The sequence below is a fragment of the Eurosta solidaginis genome, chromosome 2 (assembly GCF_040869045.1).
Source record: "Eurosta solidaginis isolate ZX-2024a chromosome 2, ASM4086904v1, whole genome shotgun sequence".
In the NCBI taxonomy this organism is placed as follows: Eukaryota; Metazoa; Arthropoda; class Insecta; order Diptera; family Tephritidae; genus Eurosta; species Eurosta solidaginis.
In genome coordinates, this window is record NC_090320.1 from 106,475,865 (window position 1) to 106,495,174 (window position 19,310).

Below are 19,310 nucleotides of genomic sequence, written 5' to 3' on the forward strand. Positions count from 1 at the left end.
CCTGACCTACTCGTGTGCTAGTTCCGAAAGAGGGGGAGAATAAGACGGGGGCAGGGGCTGATGCTCGGCATAGCTACGTACTATCCAAGGAGATTGTAGTTATGGGACGCCCTTGGGCATGAACAGCAAGGTGCCACAAAATATTTGTAAAAGTTACGGGGACGACGGGTTTTGAGGTCTAGCCCACAACATCCCGTGCGGTGAACACGACACACGCAGCAAAACCATTTCTCTGGACCGGGATCAAGTACTGGCCCCTGATGGAGTTCGATACCTTCCCGGAGCAGGAGAATATTGCGCAGACCCGCTGCAAGGATCTGCTGGTAGGGACGCAACAAAGCAAATGGGGTTACAATGACGGCCCTAGGTGAAAAACTCCGAGTCGCTCCGGTACATAGAACCGGCTGCCTTGGGAAGCAATGTGTATTTTGTCGTTGCGTGCAGTAAATTTTTGTCGATAAGGCTGACGATAGTGTTCGCTATAAGGTATCCTAGGCGTGAGCAAGTTTTATTTTCTTATTTAGAGGTTTTGGAAGCAGATATGTTTGGCACCCTGACAACTTTTACAATTTGCCATAAGAAATAATATTCATAGCTTTCTATCTTTGTATTATAGCAGCATCTCGCTTCCACTCTGTCTTCGGCCTAATATGGGAAACTTTTTCCGATGGCAAAGAAAACTTTCTAAAGTCAGCTTATATCCGAATTATATTCATCCTTTTGGATATCTTTATATTTATTTTTCAGTGTATAATTGATACTTTTATTTTTGGAAAAATTTAATGAATTTGTTCCCAATTGTAGCATGTAATCTGAAAATTGTTGGTTGTTTAATGCTGATATATGTATCTATATGAAAACAATGCTCTCACTGCATTTTAGATATTGCAGCATCTAAAGTTTAGATTAAATCGGCAATATTAGCAGGCATTTCCTCTATAGTTGTGTGATAAAATTGTTCAATGTCTTTAAGAATTCTTCGATCTTCGTCTGTTATAAAGTTGATTGCCACACCTTTGCGACCAAAACGACCACCGCGACCGATTCTAGATATACAAGTTATTATCATTAAATATTAGCCTATATATTTTCAATTTAGGTTTACCTATGAATATAATTTTCTCTATTCGATGGCAAGTCGTAGTTAATCACGAGTGAAACTTGCTGTACATCAATACCACGTGCAAGCAAATCAGTTGTAATAAGAACACGTGAAGAACCTGAACGAAATTGCTTCATAATCACCTCACGATCGCGCTGCTCCATATCTCCGTGCATAGCAGAAACAGTGAAGTTGTGATTAGTCATTTCTTGAGTCAACTGATCCACCTATTGACAAAAAAAGATATATATAAAAGTATACTAGCAAAATCGGAAACTCTCCGATGTGGCTTATTCTAATATAAAATTAATACAGGCCGAAAAAATTTTAAAAAAGTTCAAAGAGCTCAAACTTAGGGGTTTGCTGCACTAAATCCAAATATATTTTATTACCGGCAACGAGTGTTGTGAATTTTGTACAATTAGTACAGTTTTACGCTCCGCTTCTAGTATGGTGGGGTAAATTGTCTTTATTATAAATATTGAATTGATTTCTTTATTTCAACCGCGAACATGAAAAATTATTTCACAATACATACTTAACAACATCAAACATAACAGTAATTGAATATTAATATTTCCTAGAATTGTAAATTCCAAGTATTCATATCTGCAAAGTATCAATCATGATACAAAAAGAGGAGGTAGTTCCATTTAGTGTGACGTTAGCCACTTGACTTTTGCGGGGACAATGACAAAAACCAAAAACAACCTACCAGATTGAAAAATGTTACGAAATTTTCTAATTTTAATGGATTTCATATGAACGGATACGACTAAATTACTTTCATAGTTATTTTAAATAAAACAGAAAAAAATGGCCCGCATGCGCTGGAAATATTTTAATACGAAATATCAGCCTAGAAAAGGTTTTTAATAAGTTTTTCGAGCTCTCGAAAATTGCTTTGATGGAAGAAACATGGATCGAAGTATACAAATCAAGCCTTCTTAAGTGTCCGTACATTTGCTAAGAACATGTTAATAAAACATACACGTTTGTCAATTGATTGGCCAAAGGAAGTCCTTATGAGCAGACACCGCAATTACTAAAGAGTTTAGCATACTTAAACGGTATTTTTATGAAATTGAATGGTGATAAATTGGCGACAAGTCGACATTATTTATTTATTGTATAATTCAAGCGTAGCGCTTGAAGAGGAAATTGTTAAACCATATTTTAGGGAAGAACATTTCCCTGTAGCTCTGCAGGTTAGCCACTAGTTATGAGAGTTCTTTTGCCCGTTGTATCAAGGGTCACCTTGGTGGAAGCCCCGCCTATACACATGTTCCCCTTTAGCATTGACATGGATGCGGCGTCCTACAAACGTAACAAATTAACCACCTACCACTCACTGCAGACTTTGGAGGTAAACTTTTTCTCAATATGCCTTGAGAGATATCCACTATAGAGGCATGCATATTTATTTCTGTATAGGGGTCAAGCTGCCATAAAGATAATAAGTCATTACCCAATGTATGAATCATTATCCACTATTTTTCAATAAAATTGCATGTTTTACTGTATTCTCAATCAATATGTATGTACATAAATCGTACTAAAGCATATTATTATTGTCTCAGACACCCTTCCTCAATGAGAATCTGTTTACATTAACTAAGATAGGTTCATTAATTTCACAAAATTCACAATCTCAATAACTAAACATCTCATATGCAACGCTTATTTAGCTGCAGACGATGTCATATACTCTGCTTCTGTGCTGCTTAAAGCCACACATCCCTGTTTCTCCGACTTCCATGAAATGGGTCCACCAGCTAAGAAAAAAACATATCCGGTAAACGATCTGCGGTTGCTCTTATCACCACCCCAATCTAAATCCACGAAACCTTCAAGTGCCTGTCCACATGGCGAATAGTTTAACTATAGATCTTTTGTAGTTCTAGGTAGCGCATTACATGTTTTACGTCTGTGACATGTTCACTATGCGGAGTTTTATTTCTATGTGCCAATTTTACAACCGAATGATAGATAACTGGTCTCGAAGTCAAAGCTAGCCACTTTAGCTCACCAATTGTTGGCTGATATGTCGTTAAATCTTCAATTACGCATTTTTCGTTATCACACGCCACTTGAAAACCTGTATCTAATGGCGTAGCTGAAACTCTACACCGCTGCATACTGTGAGTTTGTAACATATTATTGACATAAAGTGACTGATTCATCGATATGTCACCTAGTTCACCGTCCCGTTGAATCTGTATACCCAAAAACATCTTCAATTGACTCTTATCGACGCTTTCAAACTTCATCGAATTTATTTTCATCAAATCTGTTTTTCTCTGGCATGCTATTAGTCAATCATCTACATAGATTAATATTAAACAAAGACTGCCTTTTATGTCCTGTTTATACAAGCATGGCTCATTCTTGCACTGAGTAAATCCCATTTCACATAACGCTGCATTTAATTTTAAGTTGCACTCTCTCCCCGCTGGTTTTAAACCATAAATTGCTTTATTGAGCCTCAAAACTTTCTCGCTACTGTCTTCATACTCCGCTGGCTGCCTCATATAGATAACATCATTCAACTCGCTATTGAGATAGGCCGTACAAACATCCATTTGGTGTAAGTATAGCTTCAGCTTTCAACAGACAAAGCAAGCAATAAACGTATCGTTTCATACCGGCACACTGGGGAAAACGTCTCACAGTTGTTTACGCCAAGCTTTTGTGAGCACCGTTTGGCTACCAAACGAGCTTTATAACGCAACATTACACCATTTTCATATTTTTTGTTTGTATATGCCCAATTGAATCCATTAGCTTGCTGACCCTTGGGTATGTCTGTCAGCGTCCACGTACCCTTCGCAATCAGTACCTCATATTCCTTGTCAATGGCTGCCTTACAAAAAAATAAGTGCTTACTGCTAGTTGCTTCCTTAAATGTAAGTTGCAGCGGAATCTCCTCAGATTGTACTGAATGTATGACATTATAACTCTTTTTCGGACGGCCTCTGATGCCTGTCCGAATCACTCTCGGTCCGCCTGGCTCGATTTTTAAATCTTGTGTATGCTCAAAATCTGGTTCCTCTGCACTCGCGAAATCATCACTTTCCATATCGTCTCCACTGCTCGATCCTTCATTCTGGATGGCGTCAACTTTACATGGAGACTCCTTGGCTGTATCATGACTTCACACGTTATCTGGCGAACTTCTTAACGGTAGATCAAACAATATTTGGTCATCACTCCGAAAAAAATCTGAAGGTTCAATACACAAAACACCACGTTTTCCACAATTTGATGTTTTTCCTTATCGTAAGGTCGGTATGCTTTTGACACTAATGAGTATCCTTCCAGGCGATACTCCGTCGCTTTCGGCTGAAATTTGCTATGACGTGCCGTATGTTGTTGTTGTTGTTGTTGTAGCAATGCTCGCCCCACCTAATAGCCGCGACCGATCACAAATTGTCATCAATATCCTCTAACGGGAGTCCAAGGAAACTTGCCGTTTCAACAGGGGTGGACCATAAGGAAAGGGGTGTTAGAGGCGTTGGTTCCACATTACAATTAAAGAGATGGTTGGTGTCATGTGGGGACACATTGCAAGCGGGGCATACATTTTGTATGTCGGGGTTGATTCTGGATAGGTAAGAGTTTAACCTGTTACAGTATCCAGAACGAAGTTGAGCAAGAGTGACACGCGTTCCCCTGGGGAGTATGCGTTCCTCTTCCGCGAGTTCTGGATATTTTTCTTCAAGTACTGGATTCACCGGGCAATTCCCGACATAAAGGTCCGACGCCTGTCTATGGAGTTCACCAAGGACCTGCTTGTGTTTTTTCGCTTCATACGGCTGGGTTCTCAGGTGCCGTATTTCCTCAAAATGCTTACGGAGATGACTCCTTAGGCCCCTAAGCGGTGCTGGTTCGTCAATCAGATGTCTGTTGGGATGCCCAGGTTTCTGGGTATTCAACAGAAACTGTTTGGTCAGCATCTCATTTCTCTCCCTGATGGGGAGTATTCTCGCCTCATTATGCAGATGGTGTTCTGGGGACATAAGAACACAGCCCGTGGCGATTCTGAGAGCAGTATTTTGGCAGGCCTGTAGTTTCTTCCAGTGGGTAGTTTTTAGGCTTGGCGACCATATGGGTGACGCGTAGCACGTAATCGGCTGGCTAATTGCTTTGTATGTGGTCATGAGCGTTTCTTTATCTTTTCCCCAGGTACTGCCAGCAAGGGATTTGAGGATTTTATTACGGCTCTGAATTCTCGGAACAATTGCGGTTGCGTGCGCACCAAAATGTAGATCCTGATCAAACGTCACACCCAAGATTTTGGGGTGGAGGACAGTCGGTAGCGTAGTGCCATCGACGTGGATGTTCAATATGGTCGACATTTGGGGCGTTCATGTTGTAAATAAGGTCGCGGAAGATTTAGTCGGTGACAATGCCAGGTTTCGCGAGGCGAAAAAACTGGAGAGGTCAGGGAGATAGCCGTTTATTTTATTGCATAGCTCATCGATCTCTGGGCCTGGGCCTGTGGCCATTATTGTGCAGTCATCGGCGTAGGAAACAATTGTGACTCCTTCCGGTGGTGAAGGTAGCTTAGATATGTAGAAATTAAACAAAAGTAGGTATAGGACACCACCCTGTGGCACCCCTTGTTTAATTCTCCTTGGTTTTGATGTTTCGTTTCTGAATTGCACCGATGCCTGCCGACCACCCAGATAATTTGCGGTCCACCTTTTAAGACATGGGGGAAGGGTAGACCCTTCCAGGTCTTGCAGTAATGAGCCATGGTTGACCGTATCAAAGGCTTTTGATAGGTCTAGCGCTACGAGTACAGTTCTATGGTGGGGGTATTGATTCAAACCGCAATTTATCTGGGTGCCAATGACATTTAGCGCGGAGGTAGTGCTATAGAGTTTTCTGAAGCCATGCTGATGAGGGGCTGGCTGCAAATGTGCTTGAAAATAATTCAAATGGCCATACCTGTTATGCCATACTACTCCACTGCCCTGCGTTGTACCATAGCATACATTATTTTTGGTTTCAAAGGTTAAAAGCTTTCCTATTTTTTTAGCACTCCACATTTCTTCGCTTCGCTGGCTTATAATAGCGTATTTGTTGTTGAAACTCACTGTACAACCACGCTCAACTGCTCGACTTACCGAAATAAAGTTCCCCCTCATTTGCGGGACATGCAGAAAGTTCTCTAACTTCAGCTCACATGAATCGGTTTGAAGTACGACATCACCTCTGTCTACTGCAGGTATTACCTTATTATCAGCCAACACTACGTCTTCTTCCTGAGAGCAGTAATTCGTAAAGAAATTACGCACGCAGCATATATGCGCTGTTGCTCCACTGTCCGCACACCAGGTCAAAACATCTATATTAGCCGTTTCTGTTCCTGCCGAAACTGCAAATGAACGATGTAGCTGCTTCTGCGTGCCGATCGATTCCAACTTGGCTGAATTTTTACATTGATTTTCGTGATGCCCACGCGGACCGCACTTATAACATTCGACGTCTTTCTTTTCTCGACGCTTTTTCTGCAATGCCTTGGTATTTGCATGAAACGCCTGTTGCTCGTTGCATTGTATTGGTTTAGATTCCGCCCCTCTGCACTCCCCTTCTTCAATTAACTTAATTTTTAAGACTTCTAGGGAAGGCAAACTATCGCGTGTTTCCATAGCTATGACGATATTTTCATAATGCTTCGATAGACTAGAAAGCAATATGATTACTGCCAGCTCCTCGCCAAGCTTAATGTCCACCTCCGAGAGCTGGGTTGATGTACATCTTCGAGCTTCCGCCAAGCATCCGCTGCATTCGTGGAATTCTTCAAATAGCATAGTTGTGACGGCTTCACGCTCAGCGTAATCATTGCCAAAGCTTTTTCATTCACTGCATCCCAAGGAGCCGTTTCTGTTTCTGGCCGTTGTTACTCCATTACCTTCCATGTCTCTGCATGCACCAGCACACTACGCATTTGCATGCTCCAGGTATCATAATTATCTTCATCCAATTTCTCTATCTGATACATGGAACTCATTAAGACCGTATGCAAATGTATGTGTTGCTCGTTAACGATAAATAATGTTTTAAAACCGCAGAACCTTCGTGCCCGGGTCCATAACCTATTGAATTGATTTCTTTATTTCAACTGCGAACATGAAACATTTTTCACAATACATGCTTGACAACATCAAACATAAAAGTCATTGAATATTAATATTTCCTAGAATTGTAAATTCCAAGTGGTCATATCTGCAAAGTATCAATATAAGCAAAGTAGATTTTATCAATACAGAGTCGCATTGGAAATTACTATTTTTCTATAATAAAGAGCGTTAAATACTATTTGTAAAACATATCTTTGATGTTTCCAAAGGGCAGAATTTAAACTTTCTATAGTTACAAGTGAAAATGATTGTTTCAAGATCAATTTAAACTTAGTGATTTTAAATACAGGTGAGTAATACTTGGGAAGTGATATAAATTATAGTTTCGTTTGGTTTTGTTTTACATTAATCGTGACAATTCCTTTCCAAATCGGTGTGAAAAAAAAATCATGACATGGACAATGAAAATGTACAATTAACAAAACGAACGCAAGAAGTTTCGTTAGAGTCTATTGGCACTAATGCAAAGGAAGCGGTAAAAGAAACGATTGAACAAGAAACACAATGATTTTGTGGTAGAAGAAAATGAAACAAAAGAAATTCAAATTCTGGTTACGTATCCACCAATTTTTGATGGTGAGTTTTAATTGTGGTTGCTTGTTCTGAATGCACACACATGAAAAAATAAAAAAATAGTAGTATTTTGACTTTGCTTGATCAAATTAAGGATCCACTCCACAAAAACATTGTTCCGTAATCATAGTCGCTGACTAAAATACTGTTTAGTTAAAATCTTGCTAAATTATAAATTGCATTTAAAATTTCGATCTGTAATAGACATATTAAACACAGTTTTCAGCTAAATTGAGCATGGACAAGGTATCCGCATGAAAAAAAAAATCATTGATTGCCGCTATGGAGTGTCATAGCCAGGGTTTTTCCTACAAGTATATTCGGTGTTGATTTGTTTGCTGCCTGGACAACTCACAATTTGTTTGTCCCACAATCTCCATCAACCTTTGCCCAGATGACTGCTTCTGATTTTGGTGGTATTTGCTGACTCTCTCTTCCACCAGCACTCGTTTACTGCTGTAGCCTCTCTCGTAGCCGAAATTAAGTGGCACATCTTTGTTTTTATATCGCATCGTCTTGCTCTGCATATCGATCTCTATGCCTTGGCCGATTAAGAAGTCCACTCCAATTATGATTTCATCAACAATCCTGCCACTATAAAATTGTGTAGTACCGTGGCGTGCCCAATTGCTACTTCACATGCTACTTCTCGAATTACCTGGTCGTCCTCTCCCGTGGCTGTACGTAATCTTGCTCCAAGCAATGGTCTTATCTTCTTGTTGACTAAATCTGATCGAATGATGTCGACATCGTCCTCCGACAGTAAGATTGCTTGACCTTCTTCCAATTTGCGAGATAGAGATTATGGGGCAATCAATTGCGGGAGCCAGCTGTCGCCCCTTGCGGCTGACTCGCTTTAAGTTTAACGATTGAGTAGATTTGGAGATTAGCTCATCTCCTTCAGCACTGCGTTTACGACCATCCACATTGTTGGAACTATTAGGGTTGGTGTTGCTATAACGCGCAATGTGCCCTGGCTTTCCACCCTTAAAGCATTTGACTGCATCATTATTCTTCTGCTGTGTACCCTTCAATGCTTCCAAAATTGTGTCCTCAAACTGCGTTATTTTCTCGTCCATACGCGCTTCGAGTTTTGATGGTATACGCGCCTCTTGCGCTTCGAGTTGTACTGTTATGCGTTTCCATCTTTGATGTAATCTGTGTCGACATTTCTGAAATACGCGTTTCTTGTGCTTCAATCTTCGATGTTATTTCTGACGAAATTTCTTCTATACGTGTCTCCGGTGATTCCATCTTGGATGCGATATATGTCTTCTGTTCTTCCATCTTGGATGTTATATGGTTCCCCTGCGATTCCAGTTGTGATGACGGTTGATATTTGTGACGACATTTGCTTCAACACTGCTAGTATCGCGTTGGTGTCAACACTTGCCAATGGATTCGGAGTCTCTATCTTCTCCTCCATTTTAGTCGCTGGCTCTTCCACATCAGGATAAAAGACATACTCGTCCACATTAATTCCTTGCAACTCCAATACCTCTCATAGCCGTGCTTGAAGTTCGATGTTATTGCCGTTTGTATTCAATCCACGGTTCTCCAACTCCTTTTTCAGTTGCTGGATCCTTCCTTCTGACACCAATTGTAACGAATTTAGGGAAATTCTGCTTATTTGCAACCTTCTGCTTACGTTCGTATCGTTAAACTGTTGAATAAAACACTCCAATATTCTGTATTACAAAATGGTCTTTTTTAGACTACTTTGAAAGTACTTCGCAATTAAACTTCACGTCGCAACTGATAGCGTGCTTAAATCAAACTGATTACAGATTACTCAGCTTTCGCTGCTTTTATACTCTTTGCCCAAATGTCTAGACGTTTCTTCTGCTAGAATTTTCTACTTGATTACCAGCTACACGCTACCAGCTATAAGCTACAGATACACGTTTATAGCCTCTCGCATAGCCATATCGCGTGTATATGTGAGTACCACTTCCACCGATGACTACATTTGTGTGTGAGTTATCTCTTCGTTGTCTTGTCTGTATGTGGGTAAATGATGTTTATGTAGCTTGCTTAATGTTTCTGTTGTTGTGCCTTTATTTAATAACCTTAGAGAGAGACTACCTTTATGTCCTGTTTATACAAGCATGGCTCATTCTTGCACTGAGTAAATCCCATTTCACATAACGCTGCATTTAATTTTAAGTTGCACTCTCTCCCCGCTGGTTTTAAACCATAAATTGCTTTATTGAGCCTCAAAACTTTCTCGCTACTGTCTTCATACTCCTTTGGCTGCCTCATATAGATAACATCATTCAACTCGCTATTGAGATAGGCCGTACAAACATCCATTTGGTTTAAGTATAGCTTCAGCTCTCAACAGACAAAGCAAGCAATAAACGTATCGTTTCATACCGGCACACTGGGGAAAACGTCTCACAGTTGTTTACGCCAAGCTTTTGTGAGCACCGTTTGGCTACCAAACGAGCTTTATAACGCAACATTACACCATTTTCATATTTTTTGGTTGTATATGCCCAATTGCATCCATTTGCTTGCTGACCCTTGGGTATGTCTGTCAGCGTCCACGTACCCTTCGCAATCAGTGCCTCATATTCCTTGTCAATGGCTGCCTTACAAAAAGATAAGTGCTTACTGCTAGTTGCTTCCTTAAATGTAAGTTGCAGCGGAATCTCCTCAGATTGTACTGAATGTATGACATTATAAATCTTCTTCGGACGGCCTCTGATGCCTGTCCGAATCAGTCTCGGCCCGCCTGGCTCGATTTTTAAATCTTGTGTATGCTCAAAATCTGGTTCCTCTGCACTCGCGAAATCATCACTTTCCATATCGTCTCCACTGCTCGATCCTTCATTCTGGATGGCGTCAACTTTACATGGAGACTCCTTGACTGTATCATGACTTCACACGTTATCTGGCGAACTTCTTAACGGTAGATCAATCAATATTTGGTCATCACTCCGAAAAAAATCTGAAGGTTCAATACACAAAACACCACGTTTTTCCACAATTTGATGTTTTTCCTTATCGTAAGGTCGGTATGCTTTTGACACTAATGAGTATCCTTCCAGGCGATACTCCGTCGCTTTCGGCTGAAATTTGCTATGACGTGCCGTATCTAAACCTACAGCTACGGACCCAAATGTACGCATATTTTTTACATTGGGTTTTCTTTCGCTCCACGCCTCGAATGGAGTCATACCAGTTAGCGCTGAAGTTGGCGATCTTTTCCGTATATAACACGCTGTCTGTACTGCCTCAGCCCAGAGAAACTCTGGCATATTAGAATGTACAAGCAAACTTGTTGCAATTTCAACGAGAGTGCAGTTCGCCCTTTCTGCAACATCGCTCTGCTGTGGACTATATGGAACAGACAATTGCTGCACTATACCATGCGGTTTTAGGAAATCATCGAAACGTTTATTGATGTACTCTCGGCCGTTATCACTAGGGATTGCTTTGATTCGCTTTGATTTCGCCCAGTCTGACGCTCTACCATGTTCTTAAATTCTATAAATTTTTGGAAAACTTCATCCTTTGACTTCAGTAAATATGTAAATATGCGCATAGAATGTCATCAATGAAAGTTAAAAGCTGACCCACCAAGAGAACGCTTCTCAAAAGGGCCACATCAGCATGTATTAACTCGCGCAATACCTTTGAACGATTTTCTGACGCAGCTGGAAATGGCTGTGTATGTATCTTACACTTCATACACGTTCTTCACTGCGAACTGCCAGGAAAATCAGCATTTTCTATGCCGAGCACCATTTTATTTTTTATGAGATTTTTCAAACTACCATAATTCAAATGGCCATACCTGTTATGCCATACTACTCCACTGCCCTGCGTTGTACCATAGCATACATTATTTTTGGTTTCAAAGGTTAAAAGCTTTCCTATTTTTTTAGCACTCCAAATTTCTTCGCTTCGCTGGTAATATTCGTCACAATATTCTATTTTAGCTAATATTAATAATTAAATAATTAAACGCAGTGAACTTTAAATAGTGTGAGTCTATTTATTCCGGCTATCTTGGCAATTTTCAGAGTGGGAGAAAGATCCAATAGTGAGAAAAAAAGAATCAAATTTTAAGAAGCGGTAAAAAGTCCCAGTGCAAGGAAAAATAGTAAGCCAAAGAAAAGTACGTGTACGCGAGCGTTTATAAGCAGAAAAACGTGTATGTACACGCGAATAAAATCTTAGCAAAAATGGTGTGTGAAATCTTAATGGAAAAGATGGACAGAATCGCTAATTTAAATGTGGTACTACTTCGGGAAAAGTTGCGCGATGCGGGTTTGCCTACGTCAGGTAACAAAGCAAAATTAATCGAGCGGTGGTATGAACACCAACAAAGCGAAAGATTTTCAAGTGCGCTAAATGAAAGCGTAGAACGGCGGTTAAATGAATTGGAAAGCGTTGTGCAATTGGTGCGTGTTGAGGCCTTTAAGTAAATCCTCACCTGTTAGGTGCTCTGTGCAACAGCGTAACGTACAGGAGAACATAAGAAGCAGGGCGATGTATGAACCTGTAAGCATGCCTGTACATGTTGCGCAGCCAGTTATGCCCCAAAGCGCGAGCAGAGGAACGTTTGGCTCAAATTTTGCGTAAGCATCGACGCCAGTTTCACGTCATGTTCAATTCGTCGAACCATCAGTTGAAACGTCGCACAGTGGCGCCTCTGCCGTTAAAGCATGGCAAAAATCAAAAAATCATGAAAGTGTTCGCTTAATCTATTATATGTTTCTAATAGAGAATTTTTCAGGGATCAAGAATATACAACTGTTTTGCCAGGTAGAGCCGCTCAAAGTTGACCAATTTTCAACATTGGGAAAAATTTTAAATTTTTCTTCTTTTTCGTTGTATTTAAAATGGTTTTGTAAGTAAATAAGGCGGCCGGTTGTCGTTTTCTTGTATAGCAATTAAAGATAATTTAATTTAGGATTGAAACAAAAAAAAAGTTGTTTTTTTTTTTTTGTTAAAAGTTGGCGGATATACCTGTTTTTCGAAATGTCTATTTTTAGGCCCTTTTTAAAACTTTGATGAAACAATATAAAAAATGTTAAAATATGTGCTCCGTCAAATTAACAGTAGTTATTTGTGAAATTCATAAAGTCAACCTGCGTCCAGCTGCAACTTAACTTGAGTACGGCCGTAAGGTCGTTTTTGTTATTGGAACTTGTTAACAACATACATTTTTTTAGTTACGAATTTTATACCTGAAATTCGTTTTAATAATTTGAGTAGGTATATAAAGCTATCCATCATACAATGCACATTATCATTCGTCTTTTGGACATTAAGGAACTAAGTATTCTGTTTACTTAAATAAAGTGAATAGTTGTATTTTTGCGATCAGTTCGATACATGTATTTTTGAGTAGGCTAGTCTGATCTAATATTTCCTGGTACAAATAGAGATTTATTTGACCTTTCGCCCGACGTTTCGCTGAATATTTCAGCCTCTTCAGGGGCTACACTATTTTTATTTTCAAATAAATAAAGAAACAAAATGTAACAACACATAGAAATTAATATGAAAACATTAAATTACACTTACAACAATATTGGACAATAAGAACACACATATAGAACTAAAATATCAGTACCACCCTACGTGGTAGTCTTGTCATTACTAATTTATTTATTTACTCAAGCATAGCATGTATGCAGCGGCGATATTGTCGCTGTCCTCCTTTCTGTTCATCGTCGTTTGTCTGTTGTTTAAAATGTGCAAGCTTTCAAGTGTGTATCTCACCATCTCCCTTTTTTCGTTATCAATAATTTTGGTGTTCGTGAAATCAGCTGTATGGTCACAGTTGAGTATGTGCTGTGACAGTGCAGTTCTGTGTTTTTGTTTTCTAATATCAGCTGCGTGTTCGGCAATGCGAACACCTAGCGCCCGCTTTGTTGTCCCAATGTATGTTTTATCACAGTTTTCGTTCTCCTTTCCTTTACATTCTATTTTGTATATCACGTTGTTTTGTTGTTGCTTGTCTATTGGAGTCTTTGTTTTTGTGTATATATTGGACAGTGCATTGTTGGACTTGTAAGCTAGTGTGATGTTTTGTTGTTTAATTATGTTGTGATCGACTAAAGGACTGAGCTTAGGAATATATGTCACACTGCGGTATTTCTTAGTGTCTGTTGTTGCTGCGTCTGGTAATTTTTTGAGGTGGTTACTGGTTACTGTTTTAAGTGAATAGTATTTTTAAATATAGTTCAAAGTTTAATATTTAGTCAGATACACTCGAAGCAAATTCTAATATGTGTCTAGAAAACTCGAAACTATTTGCGGTGCTTAAATCTACAAAGTCAATACGGGACTTCGTTGGAGCTATTATGAGAGAATTAGCGAGTGAAACAAGCATTAAAGGAAAGGAAGGCCTTGAAGAAAAAATTGGTTTACAATGATAGAAAGAAAATGGAAGTACGTCTATCGTAACAATTCAAAATTTCTAAGTAAGCATGAAAAGTGGCTAGCTGACAAAACTTTTTTGGACGAAGAAACGCCTAGCACGTCAACCAATCCAACTAGAGGGAGACCAACAAAACCCATAGAAGAGTGTTCTACCTACACAAGGAAAAGGAAGCTGTCTGATACCAAAAAAGCTATGGCCACGACTCATCTTTCAGAAGCACTGGCTATTAAATATAAAAAAGACGAAGAAAACGTGAAGTCTCATATAACAGAAGCAGTTGCGGTAGCAAGTCCAGTGCGACTGATGAGGATCAAATACATCATTCCCACACCACCAAATGCGCTACCTAGGAAATACACTCCCGAAGAAGCTTTGGCGCTGTTTATAGATCTCGGTTTAACGAAGAAAAAATGTATTATATTGCGTAAGTCATTATTTCAACGTAATGCCGATACAAAAAAATTACTCAAGCCAAGAAAGAAGCAGTTCCTCTAAGTCCCAAAATAACCTAAGTATCAGCTGAACTTGAGCTACAAAACCTAATAGATCATACGTCTACACGACTCCTTCAAAGTTTTACTGAAGAAAAGTTGAAATCACTGCCAAAGGAGCTAGCACTGGTAACTAAGTGGGGCTGTGATGGATCATCAGGACAAAGCGCATATAAACAAAGAATAAATGTAGACGATGAAACAATTACAGATAGTAATGTGTTTATGGCTTCTATTGTTCCATTACGACTAAAAGATGAAGCTTCAGAATATTGGAAAAATCCACGTCCGTCATCAACTATATTGTGCCGCCCGATATTATTCAAATACGAGAAGGAGTCTTCGGAACTCATAAAAGCTACAGTGAGTGATATAAAAAATCAAATTGCCAAATTAGAACCAACAATAATTGAAATTGAAGAGGGGAATGTCATTACAATAAAGCATGATTTTCTTCTAACAATGGTCGATGGAAAAGTTTTGAACTTAATAACAAATACAACATCTACAATGAAATGTCCAATTTGTAAGAAGAGCCAAAAGGACTTTGAAAATCTTGATGATTCAATAACTGACGAACCAAATTATGAGTATGGAATATATCCTTTGCATGCTAGGATAAGATGTATGGAATTTGTTTTGAAGCTGGCGTATACACTACCACAACAAGGATAAGTTTTCGACGACAATACAACATGTAAGGAGAAACAAAACAGGAGAAAAAAATAATTCAGGATGCATTCTATAAAGAGATTGGCCTTAGAGTTGACTGTCCAAAGTATGGATACGGAAATACAAATGATGGTAACTCCTCAAGAAGATTTTTTGAAAACGATAAATAGACTGCTCGCATAACAGGAGTTGATAGAGATATTGTGAAAAGACTGGGAGTAATTTTAAATATTTTAAACTGCCATGAACCAGTTAATGGACCCAAATTTGGAGAATATGCATCTAAAACTACAGAGTTGCTGCATCAAAAGTATCCTGAGAAGAAACTTACACCAACGGTACATAAAATTTTAGCACAGGGAAAAAATTTAATAGAGTACCAGTGCTTACCATTAGGAGAATTGTCTGAAGAAGCTCAAGAATCTAAGAACAAGGACTACAAAAGATATAGATGTATGAACACCTGCAAAGTATCACGAGTTAGACAAAACGAAGGCCTTTTCAACATGTTAGCTATCTCTTCTGATCCAGTCATATCATCTATGAGGTATGTAAGAACACAAAAAGATCTTACAGATGCGTATAGCTCAGAAATGGTTGCTTTGTTAGATATATGTTCCAGTTACGATGACTATGTTAAGATAAAATAAGTTTCTCACTTCTTATCACAACAATGAAAAAGAGCTTTACTAATCAATTTTGTAACTATTGAAAAATAAGATATCTATGTACAAGTTAATTTTTTATTTCAAATAAAAGAATTAATTAATTTAGTAATTTATAAATATATACTTTTCGTTATTGCATTTCCCTAAAGTTTATCAAATTTATATTAAAGCTTAGGCATTTCGCCTTCAAACGAGTATTAAATTTTTATAGAAATCAATACGTCTGTCGATCGACTTTGGTACAAATTGGTAAAGCGGTTACTAAGATCAAACTATTTAGCATAAATGGGCAGTGCCACTCCCCTTTTCCAAAATTCGTTGGCTGTTTAATCTTTAGCTCAAATAAAATTTCATTGAACAACTTTCAATAACTTTTAGTTATTAATAAAATACATATTTGGCTTGTAAATTAAAACAAAAAAACATGTAAAATTTTACGATGAATTTTGAAGCACCTTGAGTATTGTCATTTAAAAGAAACAATACGTCTGTCGATTTTGGTAGTTATTGATTACGTGACTACTTAGATACAACTTTTTATCATAAGTGGGCAGTGCCACGCTATCTTATCAAAATCATTAGTTTATCTTATTTAATGCTTAAATACGTCATTATAAGACAAATCTCATTTAATATTTTTTATTTTTTACTAAAAACATTTTGTTTTTGCATTTTTCTAAAAATTTTCGACTTTGACGACCCTGTATCTGTGACTTTTTGAGCTTTCACACAATTAAACTTCAAATAATTAGCTTTCATTTGCATTCTAAATTTTTAAAATATCTTCATTGGTTCAAAAGTTATAATTTTTGCAAAGAAAAAACTCAAAAGGCGCCACTGTGCGTCGTTGAATTTCCAGAATAATCATATTTGGGGGGCGTCGACGTCAGCGGCTGAAAGAGAACATATATGCATATAACGCAGTATCCCTTCGCGCATATGGGATACACACAAGGAAATGGTAATCAGAATTTGCCAACGTCAGCAGCTGAGAGAGTAAATACAAATACATATTCGTTTGCTCACATGGGGCATGTAGAACGAAATGAAAATCAAAACGCCGAATTTACAACAATGCATAGTGTTCGGAGCAATACAATGCCGTCATACGTACTTAATAATATTGAGACGAATTTAGTGAAACTCCGCTTATTTACATCTTCTGCAAACGTTCGAATCGCTAAATTGTCGAATAAATAACTTCAATATTCAGTAATGCAAAATGGTCTTTATTAGATTACCTTGGGAGCGGTACAATTATACTTCACTTCGCAACTGATAGCGTGTTTAAATCAAACTAATTACTGACTACTCAGCTTATCTGCTTTTATACTCCTCTGTTGTCTTGTCCGCATATTTCTTCAAATGTCTAGACGTTTCTCCTTCTAGAATCGTCCACTTGGTTACCAGCTATATGCGTGTGTGTTTGTAGTTTATAGCCGCTCGCATATCCATATGCGTGTGTATATGTGAGTACTACTTCGGCTGATGATTAATGTGTTTATGTAGCTTGCTTTAATGTTTTTGTTGCACCTTTATTTGATAACCTTAGGGATGTGAGTATCAATTAGTGATGCTAATATTCGTCATAATATGTTCGCGCCGTCGTGTTATTTGCCACAAAATGGAATGTGGGTCAGTCGTTTAATTTCAAATGGTTTCGGGAACGTTAATGATATTATACAAATTCTGCCGACGTTCGATCCGAGTGACAAATCGTTGTCGTCGATACAACTTCTACATGTATACGGGCGGAACGAGAAAATACTTCTACCCCAGCGGGTAAGGGGGTCAGAATATATCCGCGGTAGGTATGCCTGTCGTAAGAGGCGACTAAAATACCAGATTAAAGGGGAGTGTAGCGCAACCCTTCAGGTTGCCAGCGCAATATATAGCTTCTCCAAACCCAATTGTATCCGCGGCGAATCCTGTTTCACTAACGGGCGACCCCAAGCTCCTCATGGAACTTGGGGGTCGGGAGGGAGGTGAAGGTTTAATGTGGCCACATAAATCGTTCCGGAGATGGTCGGGCTAGCACCTTAATGGTGTTGTGGTACCGGAGCGTACCGGATCTGTATCCGGCAAAGGACCATCACATCTATAACACTCCCCAAAGCCTTCGGGGAGCAACCTTATCGCTACAACAACAACAACAACAACTTCTCTTTGCGGGCAAGCAAAATTAAAGGGCGCTGCCAAAATGTGGATAGACTCCGCACCAATGGTTTATTTAATTTGGTCGTGTTTTGTTAAAGATTGATCAGTTTCCGTCAATTATTAATTCCGCGGATGTACATATCGAATTAATGAATGTCCGTCGGGGAGTAAATGAAACTCCGGAAATGTTTTATTATCGGGTGTTGGCTAAAGGTCACCAAGGTAAAGTGGATGACCAAACGGTAATAAAATATGTAATAAACGGGTTAAATGACAGATATGAAAATGTGTTTATCGGTGGCTAAGTATGTAACATGTAATGATTTATTACATGCAATAATAAGCTATTGTGCGTATAATGTAGCAAAGAGCAGCGCGCCGGGTAAACAAACAATGCAAGAAAAAGAAACAAAACGTTCGACAAGCGAAAAGAAGTCGAAGAGTGAAATTATTTGTTATAATTTTCGGAAAACAGGACATATATCGCGCGAATGTGGTGAAAAGAAACAAAAATTAAGAAGTGGAAAGTGTGGTGGAATTGGTCACCGTGTAGCAGATTGCACAGGGCAAAAGCTAAAGTCCGAAAAATGCAATACAACGGAAGATGAGTCAATAAAGTTTACAGTTAAAAGAGTTTTGATACATGACAAAGAAATTGAAGTTTTTGTTGATACAGGTAGCTCACGTTCGTTAGTGCGAAACTCAGTTGCGAAAAAGATATATAAATGTTTGAAAGAAAAATGCTACGTACGTCTCAAAGGTTTTGTAGGCGGAGTGGTTTGACAAGATAAAAGTCAAAATGGAAATTGATAATGTGAGTGTTTGTGTACACTTGTTGGTTGTTGATGACAATTTGATTGAAGACGATATTTTGCTTGGGCGTGACGTACTATGCTCGGGTAAAAATAAATACTGTGACGAATATTAGCAACGCTAAGGGATACTATCATCTCTAAGCCAATACTAAGCAGTGACTTGTATGCACATCAACAAGTCAATCATTATGTCTATACATATGTCCATAGAAGCAACGGAGAGCAACGCACAAACACATGCATATATCTGAGATACTCCCAAAAGTAGGCAATTATTTGT

General features: G+C 38.7%; 1 protein-coding gene across 4 annotated transcripts in view; it reads right to left on the reverse strand.

Moving 5' to 3' along the window:
- Window positions 1–690: 690 nt before the first annotated feature.
- eIF4A (eukaryotic translation initiation factor 4A) overlaps window positions 691–19,310 on the reverse strand; it is a 149,593-nt gene continuing 130,973 nt past the window's right edge. For 3 of the 4 annotated variants that reach the window (XM_067766074.1, XM_067766071.1, XM_067766073.1), the window contains exons 4-5: window positions 1,106–1,329; window positions 691–1,046 (exon numbers count right to left, since the gene is read on the reverse strand). In XM_067766074.1, the coding sequence (XP_067622175.1) occupies window positions 902–1,046; window positions 1,106–1,329 (369 nt within the window). In that variant the 3' untranslated portion in view covers window positions 691–901. The remainder of the gene's footprint in view (window positions 1,047–1,105; window positions 1,330–19,310) is intronic. The other variant, XM_067766072.1, reaches the window with a different exon arrangement.